Below are 18,041 nucleotides of genomic sequence, written 5' to 3'. Positions count from 1 at the left end.
GGGCAGAGGGTATATGGGAAATCTCTGTATCTTCCTCTCAACTTTACTGTGAATCTAAAACTGCTCTAAAAAATAAAGTCTTAAAAAAAAAAAAAAGAATCTATTGCAGACTACTATATAATCAGCTGTGCCTGGAAGAAGGCATAGAACAAGCAGAAAATGAGATTCTTGTCCTTGAATAGCTTACAATTCTACTGGAGAAAAGGTAAACAATTCTCTCTACAGAGTTTTAAATAGGTTCATTGAACCATGGAGGGTGGCCTGCCACAATGCATTCATGCTGTAAAACATTTCCCCTGAGATAACAGGAGATCACATCATTTATCATCTAAATTAGGAAAATTTTGAGAGTGAAAGAGGCCCTATTAATTACCCTAGGACAACAGGCATAGACTAGGACTGTCTTGGGAAAACCCAGGTGTATGTTCACCTTAAGCATGGAGTCAAAAACGTAGGCATGGGCTTCCCTGGTGGCGCAGTGGTTAAGAGTCCGCCTGCCGATGCAGGGGACACGGGTTCAGTCCGGGAAGATCCCACATGCTGCGGAGCGGCTGGGCCTGTGAGCCATGGCCGCTGGGCCTGCGCATATGGAGCCTGTGCTCCACAACGGGAGAGGCCACAACAGTGAGAGACCCACGTACCGCCAAAAAAAAAAAAAAAAAAAAAAACGTAGGCATCACAGTGCTGACCACTCTATCCTGAGGATTCCTCCCAAGCAAACATACTGCTCTCAAGATGTTTATCCATCAAGGCAGTCTAAAGTGTAGAGGAAGATGAAGGACAGGGGACCTAGAAGCAGTGGAGATCACTTTGTTTTTCTATTCTTTTCCTTTTTTTTTTTTAATTGGGGTATAGTTGCTTTACAACGGTGTGTTAGTTTCTGCTGTATAGCGAAGTCAATCAGCTATATGTATACATATATCCCCTCTTTTATGGATTTCCTTCCTGTTTAGGTCACCACAGAGCATTGAGTAGAGTTCCCTGTGCTATACAGTAGGTTCTCATCAGTTGTCTATTTTATACATAGTAGTGTATATATGTCAATCCCAATTTCCCAATTCATCCCACCTCCCTCTTCCCCCTTGGTGTCCATACATTTGTTCTCTACATCTGTGTCTCTATTTCTGCTGTGCAAATAGGTTCATCTGTACCATTTTTCTAGAGTCCATATATAGGCGTTAATATACGATATTTGTTTTTCTCTTTCTGACTTACTTCGCTCTATATGACAGTCTCTAGGTCCATCCACATCTCTGCAAAGGACACAATTTCATTCCTTTTTATGGCTGAGTAATATTCCATTGTATATATGTACCACACATTCTTTATCCATTCCTCTGTCGATGGACATTTAGGTTGCTTCCATGTCCTGGCTATTGTAAATTGTGCTGCAATGACCATTAGGGTGCATGTATCTTTTTGAATTCTGATTTTCTCAGGGTATATGCACAGGAGTCAGATTGCTGTCATGCAGCTCAATATCAAACAAACAAGCAACCCAATCAAAAAAATGGGAGGAAGACCTAAATAGACATTTCTCCAAAGAAGACATACATGGCCAACAAACACATGAAAAGATGCTCAACATCACTAATTATTAGAGAAATGCAAATCAAAACTACAATGAGGTATCACCTCACACTGGTCAGAATGGCCATCATCAAAAAATCTACAAACAGTAGGGCTTCCCTGGTGGTGCAGTGGTTGAGAGTCCGCCTGCCGATGCAGGAGACACGGGTTCATGCCCCGGTCTGGGAAGATCCCACATGCCGCGGAGCGGCTGGGCCCGTGAGCCATGGCCGCTGAGCCTGCGTGTCCGGAGCCTGTGCTCCACAACGGGAGAGGCCACAACAGTGAGAGGCCCGCGTACCGCAAAAAAAAAAAAAAAAAAAAAAAAAAAATCTACAAACAGTAAATGCTGGAGAAGGTATGGCAAAAAGGGAACCCTCCTACACAGTTGGTGGGAATGTAAATTGATACGGCCACTATGGAGAACAGTATGGAGGTTCCTTAAAAATCTATTCTCTTCCTTCTACTGACTGTTTCTCTTTTAAATATCCTAGTTCTTATATATCTCTCATTGCTAGTCATGCACTTTTTGGCCTGGGTGACCTCAACTGTCTGTAAAAGTTGACTGCCCAGCCTGGTCCATACACAAAGAGGATCAAAGAGGATCAGAATCACCAAGACCTGCTCTTTCACCAGGAGGCACATCCAGCTCATTTTCTCTTAGAAGTGGGCTGGATGAGACCATCACACTTTATTTATAATGGGTGAGAGCACTGCACCCACAGTGCCTTTCACAAACCGAGTGGTCAATAGCTTTTGTTTGAATGAATGAGTAGATAAATGAGGTGATAGCTATGCCTAGAGACAGGAGAATAGAGCTTTTCTACCCTCCTCTACCTGCACAGAAATATCCAAAGGAGCAAGCAAATATCCTAGCATGTGTGCCATAGTTTGCTTCCCCAATGCACATTTTTTTCCTGAAGGAATAGATCTCAAAATATTTAATGTAATTCAGCGGAAAATTTGGTTTCACATGTAGAATCCCATTTTAACTTCAACAGCACATATGTGCCTCCCTTCATTTAACAAAATCATTAGCAAATAGTTACTGACCACCTAATATGTGCCAGTCACTGTTCTAGATGCTTGGGGATATGGCAGTGAGCAAATTTTCAAAAGTCTCTGTCCTTATGGATATTTCAACTCATTCACTTGATAATCGTGTAGCCAGTCTCTAGTGAATTCATAATGACGAATGAGATGTGATCTCTGCCCTCCTCAAAACTGTACTATATCAGAGATGCCTTTAAAGAATATCAATAGCTAATTCACAAGGGATAGTTAAAGGGCTCTAAGAAAAGCAGAGTGTTATGACAGGGTGGAAGACAAGAATAAAGAACATTTAAATGCAGTAACGGTTAAAGTAGGCTGCACGAAGAAAGTGACACTCTCATTACACTCTCACAAAACTATACTACCTATATTAGTTATAAGGTTCTGTAAGGTTTTCAAGTGCAAGAAATATGGGGCTTCCCTGGTGGCGCAGTAGTTGGGAGTCCGCCTGCCGATGCAGGGGACGCGGGTTCGTGCCCCGGTCCGGGAAGATCCCACATGCCTAGGAGCGGCTGGGTCCGTGAGCCATGGCCGCTGAGCCTGCGCGTCCAGAGCCTGTGCTCTGCAACGGGAGAGGCCATGGCAGTGAGAGGCCCGCGTACCGCAAAAAAAAAAAAAAAAGAAATAATTTTACTGATAATGAGAAAATCAATACACTTTTGAAGCAGTCTCAATAAGCCAGTTTGGATATAAGCTCCTCAATGAAGCAATGTGTATTTCATTTTCCTAAATACTAGTGTTAGTGTCTGGGCAGAATAATAATTTGCAAATTGAGTGCTTCCCAAGTATCAGGCACTGCTCAATGTGCATTACATATAATGGCGCATTTAAACCTTCTGACAATCCTATGAAGTTGGCAACTGTTATTATCTGCAAGGTAATATGAGGAAACTGAGGCACAAGGAGATTAAGTCACTTGTCCAAAGTTATACAGAGAACAAACGGCAGAGCTGAGATTCAAACAAAGGCAGTCCTGCTCCCACATCTGAGTTCTCAATCCCTGCACTGGATTGCCTCTCCCTTAATCTGATGAAAATAATTTCTTCGAAGTTATCAATGAAGATAATGCCTTCATCTTCAGAAAAGACACAAATGTACAAGACCATTTAATACTGCAACCAAAAGAAGTGACTAATGTGTCATTTTTTGGTACCTTAAGTCATTGAGGGAAACATTTTGGGGACAGGAGATTTTTTGATGCCTCACAAATTATCTACTTATTTTGAGATGTACCGCTGCCTTGAAAAAATTATATGCTTGAATGAAGGAAGGTATTGAGAAAGGCAGAAACTGAATCCTATAGTACTGACCCGAAGCCAGGGGAAGGTGGTTTTCATCGTGGGGGATCTTTGGTGGCCAAAATATAAACAGAATACAGTGGAAGGAAAGAAAAGAGATGCCAGAACAGAGGCATGAACTATTTAAAGGGGTCTAGAAAAGTGCAGAAAGCAAATCTGAACACATCATAATTTTGCCTAATATGCTCGCTGAATACATATCACGCATAAAAATCAGCAAATGCTTTTATGTTACTTGTATAACCTTCTGTTATCTTGGAAGAGTGCGCCAGTCTTCCACCAGTGAGCTGTTAACACTTGGAGAACAGATTCTTTATTGTATCTTGGTGAGGTTTTCACAAATAGGTTTTGTTTTTAGCAGTGGTGTTTTGTTAAGGTGGTTCTTCTATTTGGATTAAATTGAGAATGCTACACATAAAATTGTTTTTAAAGATCCATTCTCCTTGGGTCACAAGTGTCCTGTGTAACAATTTTGACCATAAACAGATGTTCCCCAGGTATAAGCTACCTCTCTCCCAGCTCTACATTCAACTCATTCTGACCTTTCACACCATTCCTATCCTTTCAGTACAGAAACCAAGCTTGCCTGAGTTGGGAGCATCGGATTCAACTTGCGACCCTCACCATCACCACATTCACCCTCTGGTTGACAACACTAATGTTAACAACAATGGTATCAACCTAAAATGTGTAGGTTTCATTTCATAGATTTCAAACCGTTTTACAAATATTATTACTTTTACACGCACACACACACCCCCTTCCAGAATATAGGTATTATTAAAAATCATCTTCATTCTAGAAATGGACCATAGAATGTTAGGAGGAAGACTTGGATTAAGTGACTTGTCCAAGGTCAAGCATGTTCTAAAAGAGTAAGAGGCATGACCCCATGACATGGGTTCAGCCTTCACATAGGACCACACACGCAACGTTCCCCCTTTCCTTTTCTCCCTCACTATTTGGTGCTTAGGTTATTACACCTGAGGGAACCTTTTCTAAGACGAACACACTCTTCCACCACTGGGCAGATTTCTTCTGGCTTGTCTTTTTTGTTTCATTTTGGAGACAAAAATTTATCCTGCTCAAGATCGGTAAGGAAAAATGCTCTTGATAATGTAGTCTCGACTAAGAAATGTTATGAAGTAAAAGACAACCTTAAAAAATTGAAAACCTGTTCCATCAACCTTTTTTTTTTTAATTAAATTTATTTATTTATTTATTTATTTTTGGCTGCGTTGGGTCTTTGTTGCTGCGCGCGGGCTTTCTCTAGTTGCTGCGAGCGGGGGCTGCTCTTCATTGTGGTGTGCGGGCTTCTCGTCGCAGTGGCTTCTCTTGTTGTGGAGCATGGGCTCTAGGCATGGGGGCTTCAATAGTTGTGGCTCACGGGCCCTAGAGCACAGGCTCAGTAGTTGTGGCGCACAGGCTTAGTTGCTCCACGGCATGTGGGATCTTCCCAGACCAGGGCTCAAACCCGTGTCCCCTGCATTGGCAGGCGTATTCTTAACCACTGTGCCACCAGGGAAGTCAACAATTTGGCAAGAAATTAGCATTAAGGAACTCCAACAAAGTCTTGTAAAAGATGCACAAGAAAAGAATGGCATTATGGAAATAGTACATTACCAGAGTTAAGAGGCCAAATTTTGATGACATATCTGTTTCAATTCTGACCCTTTCACTGCTTTTTTGGAAAACTAGTCTCCTCAATTTGAGGAACCTCAGTTTCCTCATTTCACAGCTTGGTTCTAAGAATTAAATGAGATGTAAAAGCAATTACTGTATACATGGTAAGCACTCAAGAAATATTGGTTGCTGTTACAAATAACGATACTATTACTGTTGTTGCGTGTGGTGGTTATCGACTGAGAATCTAGAGACAGGCAATATTTGAAATTCCAGGCTAGTAGGCAGACAGTGAACTTCAAGAAAAACTCTCATCCATTACTGGACAATCTTGCAGGAGCAAGCATGGCTAGAACTCCATAATAACCACATCTGGAATGATAATCAAGGTAGGAACATATTAGTTAGATTTGGTCCGCAAAAGGTAGAGACTTGGTCTTGGGGACAACTTTCAAAGAATTAAGCAATTAGGGCTTCCCTGGTGGCGCAATGGTTGAGAGTCCGCCTGCCGATGCAGGGAAATGGGTTCGTGAAAGATCCCACATGCCGCAGAGCGGCTGGGCCCGTGCGCCATGGCCGCTGAGCCTGCGCGTCCAGAGCCTGTGAGAGAATTGGCTTATGCATTTATGGGGGCTGAGGAGTCCTATGATCTGTAGCTGGCAAGCTGAAGACTCAGGAGAGCCAGGGCTACAGTTGTAGTCTGAGTTTAAAGGCCTAAGAACCCAGAGAGCCAATGATGTACATTCCAACCCAAGTGTGAGTCCAAAGGCAGAAGACCTGTCTCAGCTTGAAGACAATCAGAAAGTGAATTCTCCTTTACTCAGCCTTTTTTGTTCTATTCAGGCCTTCCACAAGTTGGATGAACCACCACCACTCTGGGGAGAGCAATCTGCTTTACTCAGTCTACAGATTTAAATATTAATCTCACCCCCAAACACCCTCACAGAAGCGCCTAGAATAATATTTAATCAAATATCTGGGCACACCATAGCCCAGTCAAGTTGATACTTAAAATTAACCCCACAAGCACCTACTATTTACCAGGTACTGTAAGAGGCACTAGAATGGTAGTTTCCTGTGGTTTAGTCTAGAGCTGCTTCCAGTGTTGATGGAGATGTTGTGTCATTCAACATAGTAGCCACTAGCCACATGTGGCTATTGAGCACTTGAAATGTACCTGTGTACCTGAGAAACTGAATTTTTAATTTTAACTCATTTAGATATAAATAGCCACATATGGCTTAGTGGCTACCATATCAGATAATACAGGTCTAGGGAAAGAGGGTAATAAACAAGTAAACCAACAAGTAATTACACAATGTGAGACTTATGCAGGAAAAGGATAAGGCTCTGGCTGAGGTAGGGCAGAACTTATTTAGATAAAATGGTCAGAGTAGGCCTCACTGAAGACGTTATCAATGTTTAAGCTAAAGCCTAAAGGCCTAACTCTTGAGAAGGAGCAGCCAGATGAATAACTGAGGAAACAGAGTCCAGGCAGGAGGAACCACATGCACAAATGTCCCAAGGTAGGAAACTTCATATTTGCTTTGAGCAACTGAATAAGCCACACTTGACTGGAGGGTGATGGAAAATGTGTTGAAGAGGAAAACAAGAACAGCCTATTACAAGAGTGGGAGGCCACCATAGGAGCTTGGATTTTATTGACGTAATTTACAGTTACATTTTTTAAAGATCATTGTGGCTGACTGCTGCGTGGAAAATATATGAGCCTGCAAAAAGATGCATCGTGTGTGTGTGTGTGTGTGTGTGTGTTTGCTTGAGTGAATTTGCTAGTTCGGCTCTCCTCCCAAACAGAATATAATCTTTTTAATACGAGTGTGTGTTTGTATTCAAAAGGAATATGCACTTTGCCTCAATGTTAATTTTATGTGAAAGTAATGGTATGTATATACATACACTCTTCAGCTATTTTAAGTACAAAAAGAAGGAAACAACCCGTTAAATATGTTGAAAATAAAGAAGAATTCTGGAGTTAAAACTATCCAATAGATACATTTCTAAGAAGTACCTATACCAGTTACATAAATGAAATAGCTGCATACAAACTCCATAAGATTGTCCTTGGACTCGAGAGAGGTCAATTTCTGGTTGTAGAAGAAAGAAAAGGAGGAGGAATTTGAAACAAGTTGAAAAGACAACCATGAAACTGACTAATGTCAAGCAAAGAGGACCCACAGAGAAAGATTAAAGCAATTGGAGTTAATTAATTAACCTAGGGAAGAGAAGATTAATAAATTATTGTGAGGATATGTAAAACTGCTATTCAGAGGATAAAGTCTACTTGGGGTTGCAAGTATCACTGGATAGAAAGCTGAAGCCTTCAGACTAAAACTGCAGAAGATGCTGTTTATGGCTGTGAAACTCTGGAATCAGTGAGGAAAGCAGAGTAATATCCTTCCATGGAGGTCTTTAAAACAAATAGAGGGCTTCCCTGGTGGCGCAGTGGTTGGGAGTCCGCCTGACAATGCAGGGGACGCGGGTTCGTGCCCCAGTCTGGGAAGATCCCACGTGCCGCGGAGCGGCTGGGCCCGTGAGCCATGGCCGCTGAGCCTGCGCATCTGGAGCCTGTGCTCCGCAAAGGGAGAGGCCACAACAGTGAGAGGCCTGCGTACAGCAAAAAAAAAAAAAAAAAAAAAAAAAAAAAAAAACAAATAGATTCTCATCATCAGTCTCATTTGAAAGGTTTAAGTGTGATACTGCCCAAAGGCAAGGTGCTGAACGGAATGACTTTTCAAGGTCCCAGCCAGTCAGCCCAGTGAGACCACGCAGCTGATGGTGTGCTATGATTTTCTTTTGTTTACCCATATCTTACTGTTTTACACCACCATGTGGCCACACTGAGTAGAAATGCTATAAATTTTGAATCTGAACATAGGCCTTGAGAAATGTCAATAATTTTCATACTTTTAGAATTGCACAGTCTGTTTAGACATATTCAATGTGTAAAGTCACCTGGCATGAATATCTTTATATTGTACATAGTGATCCTTTTTCAGTATTAATTCAGAAAACAACACTGATACTTATCGTATAAATAATAACATGTCAAATTATTTTATTGTGTATTTGCTATTTAATAGAAATAGGATTGGATTCACAATAAGCTGAGTTCATGACATAAAAATCTTTTATTTTAGATGCATATATATTTGAAAGCCAGATTCTGACCCTTTTACATTTAACAGATGTATTAAGTAAATGTGACTTCAGAAAAAATGTTTTTAAATGAATTCAAATACAGTATCAAAAGAATGGTAGGGCTTCCCTGGTGGCGCAGTGGTTGAGAGTCCGCCTGCCGATGCAGGGGACACAGGTTCGTGCCCCGGTCCGGGAAGATCCCACATGCCGTGGAGAGGCTGGGCCCGTGAGCCATGGCCGCTGAGCCTGCGCGTCCAGAGCCTGTGCTCCGCAACGGGAGAGGCCACAACAGTGAGAGGCCCGCGTAATGCAAAAAAAAAAAAAAAAGAATGGTAGATTTGCTTGCAGAAAAACAATAATTGTTGACACATTTCTAAAGACATCATGTTAAAAATAATCTTAGGGCTTCCCTGGTGGCGCAGTGGTTAAGAATCCGCCTGCCAGTGCAGGGGACATGGGTTTGACCCCTGGTCCGGGAACATCCCACATGCCATGGAGCAACTAAGCCCGTGCTCCACAACTACTGAGCCTGCGCTCTAGAGCCCACGAGCCACAACTACTGAGCCCACATGCCACAACTACTGAAGCCCACACACCTGGAGCCCGTGCTCCACAACAAGAGAAGCCACCGCAATGAGAAGCCCACGCACCACAACGAAGAGTAGCCCCCGCTTACCGCAACCTGAGAAAAGCCCACACACAGCAACAAAGACCCAACACAGCCAAAAACAATACATAAATAAAATAAAATAATTTTTTAAAAAATAATAATAAACTTAAATCTAACACATTAAGACACTGTGCTTCCTGGTACTTTTCCTCTTTAATTTATGTAATAAATACATCAGCATCCATTAGCATTTATTAAGCTCTCATATGAGCTGAATGTTGCATTGCATTCTACATTGGACAAATTAAATTGACAAAGCCCAGTCTGTCCCTCCATTCCCATGTCACCTCTAGTGCAAAAGCTTTCTGTTAAATACAGACAGTGAGGTAGACCTAGGGCCAGACTGCTTGTGTTACAATCTAACTCTGTAGGCCTCAGGGTTTTTGTAATGAGAATTAAATGTTTTTAGTTTAAATAAATAAGTTAAATAATGCTTCATCATTTAATCAACAAATATTTACTGAGTGACGACTATACTATATAGTGCCAGGCACTATCCTAGGCACTGCAGAGAGAGCAGTGAATCAAACAGACAAAAACCTCTGCCCTCTGGGAGCTTCCATTCCAGTAAAGAGACAGGTAGTAAATATTTTAGGCTTTGTGGGCTATAAGGTCTCTGCCATAATTATTCAACTCTACTACTGCGGCACCAAAGCAGCCATAGGCAAAATGTAAACAACGCACAAGTGAATGAGCATTGCTATGTTGCATTAAAACTTAATTAACAAACCCAAGTGACAGACTAGGTTTGGCCCACAGGCCATGGCTTGCTGACCCCCATAGTAGAGGAAGACAACAATAAACACCACCAAGATGAAAAATAATAAAATAAACACTATGTGGAATGGCGATAAGTACTGTGGAAAAAGCAAAAACAAGCAAGAGTATGGATGGTATTGGAGTGTGTCAGGGTAATCCTTACTGAGAAAATAACACCTGATAAAGACCTGAAGGAGATGAGCAAGAGAGTCAGGGGGTGTCTAGGGAAAGAACATTCTAGACAGGGACTGTCAGGTGCAAAATCCCAGAGGCAATAAAGTACCTCTTCTTTTTGAGGAAAGCAGGTGGACAGTCTGGAGCAAGTAGGAAATAAGATCAGAGAAGTAATATGTGACCAGATGGCATGAGGCTCAACTGCCATTTTAAAGACTGGTTTTCACTCTGAGTGAGACAGAAGACTTTGCAGTTTTAAGCACAGCAGTGACCTACTCTGGTGCACTAATTTTAATGGGATTGTTCTGCCTGCTGTGTTGAGAATAGACGGAGGGAGAAGCAGGGAGTCCAGTTTGGAGTCTGTTGCCATAATCCCGGTAAGACATGATGGACCAGATGGTAATGCTGGAGGTGGTGAGAAGAGGCAGGATTCTGAAATAGGTCAAAGATAACCTGACCAGAATTTTATCTTGGATTGGATGGGAAATGTGAGAGAAAGAGGGGAATCAATGATGACTCCAAAATTTTTTGCCTGAGAAACTGGATAGATGGAGAAGACTACTAGAGCTTGGGGAAGAGGAAAAAAGGAAGATCAGGGTCTCAGGTATGGAAATAAGTTTGAAATACCTATTAGGTATCCAAGTAGAGAGTTGAAAAGGCAGCTTTTGTAAGAGTCTGCAGATCCAAGAAGAGGATTAAACTCAGGGTATAAATGTGCGAGTTGTCAACCAAAGGATGGTGTCTAAAACCATGAAACTGGTGAGATCACCAAGTGATTAAGTACAGAAAGAAAGAGAATGGGTCCAAGCATTGGGCCCTGGGGAGCTCCAAGTTTAGGAGTCCAGAGAGATGAGGAGACAACAGCAAAGGGGACTGAAAAGAGCAACCAGTAAGATCGTAGGGAAATCATAAAGAGCAGAGCTGTGGAAGCCCAGTGGGAAGTAGGTACTGGAAGAGAGAACAATCGCATCAGTTACACCTGAGAGTATGTGTAAAATGAAGACTGAGAATTGAGCCACTGTGTTTACGAGTGTGGAGACCATTAGTAGCACTGACAAGAGCAGTTTCAGTTGAAGTGGGAGGAATAAGTTGTTGGAGTGAGTTTTTTTGAGGGGAGTTTTTGTTCTTTCGTTTGATTGGGTTTTCTTTAAGAGAAAGAATTAAGTTAACTGGAAGGGAAGGGAATCAAGAGAGGTTTGGGGGCTATCTTGTTTTGTTTTAAGATGGTAGAAAGAACAGCATTTTTGTGTGTTAGTAGAAAAGCCCCAGGAAAAAAAGGAGAAATTTAAAGAGAGAGCAAGAGGGAAAGAGAGAAAGAGAAAGAGAATTGCTGGAGCAGTTTCCATGGGTGGGCAAGACAGGATGCGATCTGGTGCAGAACTGTGGGTGGGCTGGATTCACATTCTGCATGTAAAGGGCTTATCATGGTACTCACTCAGCACTTAGTAAATCTCAAAACCCACAGATATTAAACTACTAGAGTCTGCCATACAGAGTGAAGTAAGTCAGAAAGAGAAAAACAAATACCATATGCTAACACATATATATGGAATCTAAAAAAAAAAAAAAATGGTTCTGAAGAACCTAGGGGCAGGACAGGAATAAAGATGCAGACATTGGGGAGGAGGAAGGGTAAGTTGGGATGAAGTGAGAAAGTGGCATGGACATATATACACTACCAAATGTAAAATAGATAGCTAGTGGGAAGCAGCCACATAGCACAGGGAGATCAGCTCGGTGCTTTGTGACCACCTAGAGGGGTGGGATAGGAGGGTGGGAGGGAGACACAAGAGGGAGGAGATATGGAGATATATGTATATGTATAGCTGATTCACTTTGTTATAAAGCAGAAACTAACACAGCATTGTAAAGCAATTATACTCCAATAAAGATGTTAAAAAAAAAAAAGAGGGTTGGCTAATGTGATCTTACAGTTCCAGTGCAGCTACAACATTCAGTAGATTAATGAAAGTAAGCTGAATAGAATAAAGATGATGACAGGAGGACATTTAGAAGCAACAGTGAATCATACTGACTAGCGTCTAGGATATTGGTCTCAAGGTAAACAAAGATACCTGAAGAAAAGTAGGAAGAGTGATAGGTTACTGTTTCCTTTTGACTCATGAGGTGAGTTAGCCAAAACCAGGATCCCACAGGTACTTGACTCCTTGTAGATACGCTGGGTTAATTAATTAATTATCTTTGCCCTTTAAAAATTCAGCATGATGAAAAACCGCTACTCTTGCCTCACAAATATTGCATGGTATACGTAATGTTATTTCCATGCCCTTTTCCTGTTCTTCCACTGATTTTTACACAGATACATAAATGCTAAGCTGTAGGACAGAACCATGGTAGGGAACCAGACAAAGGAACGTGGTTGGTAAAAGTATAACTGCCATTTCCACTGGGAATAAAATGGGGTTGGAGCAACTACAACCTGAATTGTGTTCCTAATATGAACACAGCTCTGTGCCAGGTACTGGAAGAAATACAGTATACTTATGAAAAGTATCCCAGCAAACATGCAGCTCTATGAAACCATATTTTGTTATTTAACACAGGTATCTTTTTATGATTATAATAATTGTGCTTCACTGAGGGCAGGTAGCAAATTTCAATGAATCTTAATTCCTCACTTATTTCAATATAAATTTGGAGATGTGTTCCTTTGGATAAAGACTTGAGCCCCCAGGTGGCATAAAATCATACTTCAGAAAGTAGCAGTTTGGTGGACGTCCCTGATGGTGCAGTGATTAAGAACCCATCTGCCGATGCAGGGGACACAGGTTCAATCCCTGGTCCAGGAAGATCCCACATGCCGCGGAGCAACTAAGCCCGTGTGCCACAACTACTGAGCCTGCGCTCTAGAGCCTGCGAGCCACAGCTACCGAAGGCCACACGCCTAGAGCCCATGCTCCGCAACAAGAGGAGCCACCGCAATGAGAAGCCCGCGCACCGCAACGAGAAGAGTAGCCCTTGCTCCCCGCAACTAGAGAAAGCCGCAACGAAGACCCAATGCAGCCAAAAAATAAATAAATATATTTTTTTAAATCATGCAAATAAATAAAATTTAAAGAAAAAGAAAGCAATTTGACAACACATTATAATAGAAAAAGCAACTTTTGGAAAACATTAATAAAAATGCTAAAACTCCTAATTTTACAGTGGTGAACTCAAAACCAACTCACCAAAAGCTTTACAAATGCAGGAAAGCCCTAGAAGCCCACTGTCGTGACCTACCTTCTCTTCTCTCACAATTGTTCCAATCCAAGTATGGCAATAACTAATATAATAGAAACGATCGACTCAGATTTTGCTTAACTCAAGATACTGTGTCTATGATCCAGGATTATCTTTAACAGTTTTTGCATGTTTCAAAATTGTAAAGTTTCTCTTCTGAACTCTGCTCAGTAATTTTAGTACAATATGTATGTTGTCCCTGAAATATTTGAGGCCTGTGACCAGAATGTATAGAAGCTGGCGTCTGACTATTGATTGACAATTTACTTCAATGCTTGCCACCTGTTGCTCAACCTAATAATCTGTTTATCTTAGAGTTAGGCAAACCATGCCAAATCTGACCCAGCACATGTGTTTAGTAAATAAAGTTTTAATAGAACACAATCGCCCTTATTTTTAACTTATTGTCTACAGCTGCTTCTGAAAGGCAAAGGTGAGTAGTCATGGCCCACAAAGCCTGAAATATTTACTATCTGGCCCTTTATAGAAAGAGGTTGCTCACCCCTGGTTTAACTAATAGCTGGTGTCCTCATTAAGCAATGTTTGCTTGAGCCATATTTACATATCCAATGCTGAGGGAAGGAGGAATCAGAGTGCAGAATCAAGTTATCACATCAGAGGACCCAGCTTGTATGAATACAGTGTGAGCTGTCCTTGGCAGTGAGACTTCACATTCTTCCTTGATTTCTTACAAATCCAATTTATAAAACAGATTTCTATTAGGCGACAGGCATCTACATGTCAAGTAGACTTCCTTTTTAGGTTGTCAGGGGAAGAAAATTTTTACAAGTGTTTCAATCAAAATGCAAATATTTGAAATTTACTTTGCCCCTCTCTAGTCTGATTTTTATAACTTGTTTTCTACCCCGTACATGTTCATGCAATATGAAAACCTCCTAGCTCCCTTTATCTTATCATTAAACTAGGGCTTTGAAAAATATAAAAGGATTTCTGAAAGATAAGTTATTCTTAAATTATTGCCAGTTATTTTGAAATGTCAATGGATAGCTTCTTTCCAATACCACATGTGTAAAAAGAGAAACGCTGAGCTGCGTAATCCTTCAAATGGTGGTATTTTTTCCCATTGTTAACCTTTAGAGTCCTAATTTTTGTCTGTCCTGAGCGAAAATCTAAACATTCTAATTCTTCAGTGGAGTACCATAGTAAATTTATAGCTGCTCTGCCTTAGACAACATATATATTTAGGGAAGGAAAATTTCTAATTCAATTTACAATTATGTCAGGAAACAACACGTATCTGCAGGCAAAGATAAGAAAAACATTCAGGGTAAACAGTGATACGTCTGCTTAAATAAATAAACTTTTGGTACTAGTGATTAGGTACGCAGGATTATTATATGTCTAATTGGCCAACGTGACAATTTGGAATTACTTCCAGTCACATTTAATTGGATTTGGAATCTCTGGAGAAAAGAGAAGCCTAGCAGAGAAACAGCCATAAAAGTAAACTGTTTTTCCAAAGGGTGCTAAGCAATGAAATAATATCCATTGCACAATAGTTTTTAATATGCCCTCAGCTTAATAAAACTAATGCAGTGGTTGTACACACTAGATTCCAAAACTAATTCAATTAAACACAAAGGCTGGGGGAGGGGAGTGTTTGTTAAATTGGAAAATTTTTATTTTCAATTTTAAGGAGACTACTTTAATCAGAGGTGAATAATCTTCAAAGTCTGAGATATGCTTTAGTACCAGTATAATAGTTAGCTATATATGCTATGCTAGGTTTAAAGGTGTTCTAGAGTCTATAAAATATATGTTACTCTATAAATGCTTTGAAGCTTAATAAGAGGTAACCAAAACAAAGCATTCTGTCATAGTCTTTAAATATTCTTTTTTTTTTTTTTTTTTTTTTGGCGGTACGCGGGCCTCTCACTGCTGTGGCCTCTCCTGTTGCGGAGCACAGGCTCCGGACGCGCAGGCTCAGCGGCCATGGCTCACGGGCCCAGCTGCTCCGCGGCATGTGGGATCTTCCCAGACCGGGTCACGAACCCGTGTCCCCTGCATCAGCAGGTGGACTCTCAACCACTGCGCCACCAGGGAAGCCCTAAATATTCTTATACTGTACAAACAGAAAAGCAATGTAGAAGACAAATGGTGTGTTGCTTCTCTTACAGTTTTAGTTTTGGTACCAAAAAAAAAGACCTACTTTCTACATTCTAAAATGTGCCTTATGCTTTGCTTAATATTAGTCTAGTCAAATTTATACATTACAAAATCTTCTTCTTCAGTATTTATATATACAGCCTGTTATAGTTTTCCTTCTGTCCTATAAATTTGTTTTTTTTAAAAATCTGTCCTTGTTCTTAGGAGTGCCATGATTGCTGACTACATGTTCTGGCTCTGTGGAGGAAGTGAACAGTCTATAAGCAAGCTCATCAAACTATACTGGCAGGTAAAAATTGATGTCCCAACTAGGGAGGAGGAGCCCATTTCATTTTTAGAACCAACGTGAAGGATTGGTGCTTAAAAGACTGCTGAAAAAGGTAGCTCTGGGCATATCAATCAGAAGGACACTACTCAGTAGTAATGTATTTATAATGAAGTAGATTTCTGAGACTAATTTTAAGGGCACAATTCAAGGTTGTTAACCCTTGGTCCATACTTCAGTTTTACAACCCAATATAAATTTTAGACATCCCAGGAACTACTTTCCCAGGCGTGCTACTATAATGACATGATCCTTTAAAAAATGAACACTGTATTTTCACAGATTCTTCTTAATCTATGACCTGTAAAAGCAGATGCTAGAAGTACTACCAATTACATAATAAAGGAAAATACAAAGATCCATTGTATTTGTATTTGTGGGGTAACGTAGTATTTGAAACACTTAACCAGTAATAAACTGCAGATCATCTTTTTTTATTTGTTATTCAAAATGGCAGCAAGAAGTCATACCAAAGGTCAATTAGATGTCAAGATGAGAGTCAGAATTTCTTAGAATTATAAAAATTTAGAATTTACTAGTTCAGTCTCCTTCGCAACATACAAATCTGTTCTTATCCTATCCTCTCCCCACAAATTGTCAATGACTTTCTGATGAAATATATTCAAAGTGAAGAGCTCACTTATCCCCAAAAAACAACATCTAATTTGCTAATTATTAAACTGTTTTCCTCATTAAAATAGATTTCTACTCCCTTAAAACTTCCATCAAGTAGTTCCCAGTGAGGCCACATGGACCCAATGGAAACCCCCTTCCAAACGAAATATTTTCAAATATTTGAAAATCCAGTACAGAAGCCAACTCCCTCCTCCAAATCTTCTCATCTCCAAACTGTGTGTGGCCTTCTTTTTCTTTGTATTTCAAGATGGTTTAATGTAATTGAACATGAACCTCTTCAACCAACTAGAATAAGATCTGCTAAAACACTAATATGAAAGTGAGAAATCATTGTCAACAGTCTTCTGATACTTCCTGATTTTTCCCACATTTTCACTATTGTGTCTTGGCCCCTAGTTTTCTGTTTCTATATCACATGTTGTCTTTAGTAAACAATAAAGTATTAGGTTTATCATATAAAATTCTCATTAATTTATATGGTTCTGTCTAAATATTTGGAGCTCAATTTACCTAAAAATAAAGATTTAAATTAGTCCTAATATACTTGACACCTGTAAATTGACCTTAAAGTAGATAAAATTATTATTATTTCAAAAAATTATTCATTTGCTAATAAGTGCAAGACTTTCCTAGGGGAGTCTGGAACATGCAAAATAGTAGTAGTTGCTTATGTATGTAAGTAAATAGTTGTAAAAAAAATTGTTAGATATGAAAAATAAGCAAATAATATCTACTACATAGATATAGTAAAAAGAAAAGGGCTTTTTATTAAAGTATTTCAGAGGCTTTTGAAGAAAGGTGGGAGAGGAGTTGAATCTTGAGGGTTAGATGATATTCAGCAGGCCTGGCAACTACTAGTTCGCAAACGAATGTTTGTTTCAATTTATTCATTCATTAAACAAACATATATTGAGTACCTACTGTTTTATCTAATTGAACTAGGAAAAAATAGATTCAATGTTGGTGCAACCTAAGATAGGTTAAGAGCTTGAAATTTTTGTAAATAAATTTTTGTCTGTTTTCTTTAGCTTTCAAAGAGCTTTAATATCTCTATTTTATTTACCTAAAATAAAATAAAATTTTTTACTAAAAATAATCTCCACTTACAAATACGTGCACGTTTGCTACACAAAAAAGGAATAAAAAGAATACTATTATTTTACTATTCTGCATTAATAAAAGATAACAAAAACCTATTTGCCCTTGTATTCTCTTTTTCTCCTTTAATTTGAAGCAACGTGGTATATTGAAAAACGGTCCTCGTCTGGAAGTCAGATCTGACTCAGTCCAAGTTCTAAGACCAACATCTAACCTAAAACAGGCTAGTCTCTAGAGGTGCTTCAAGTAGAAAATAAGAGGTAACTAGCATAAGACATTTGAGAAGGTCTATTCTTAAAGCCCATCT

The 18,041-nt window shown here is 39.9% G+C and overlaps 1 protein-coding gene across 1 annotated transcript in view; it reads left to right on the top strand.

Moving 5' to 3' along the window:
- Positions 1-18,041, top strand: part of SPATA16 (spermatogenesis associated 16) — a gene marked incomplete at its 3' end in the record, with an annotated part of 219,339 nt that overhangs the window by 119,160 nt on the left and 82,138 nt on the right. Inside the window, exon 4 of the mRNA XM_081235349.1 lies at positions 15,880-15,964. Coding sequence (XP_081091475.1) covers positions 15,880-15,964 — 85 coding nt within the window. The remainder of the gene's footprint in view (positions 1-15,879; positions 15,965-18,041) is intronic.

Source organism: Mesoplodon bidens (genome assembly GCF_964165515.1).
Source record: "Mesoplodon bidens genome assembly, chromosome: 5".
NCBI lineage: Eukaryota > Metazoa > Chordata > Mammalia > Artiodactyla > Ziphiidae > Mesoplodon > Mesoplodon bidens.
Note: the sequence above shows the minus strand (reverse complement) of the source record. Positions and strands in the feature narration are given on the sequence as shown.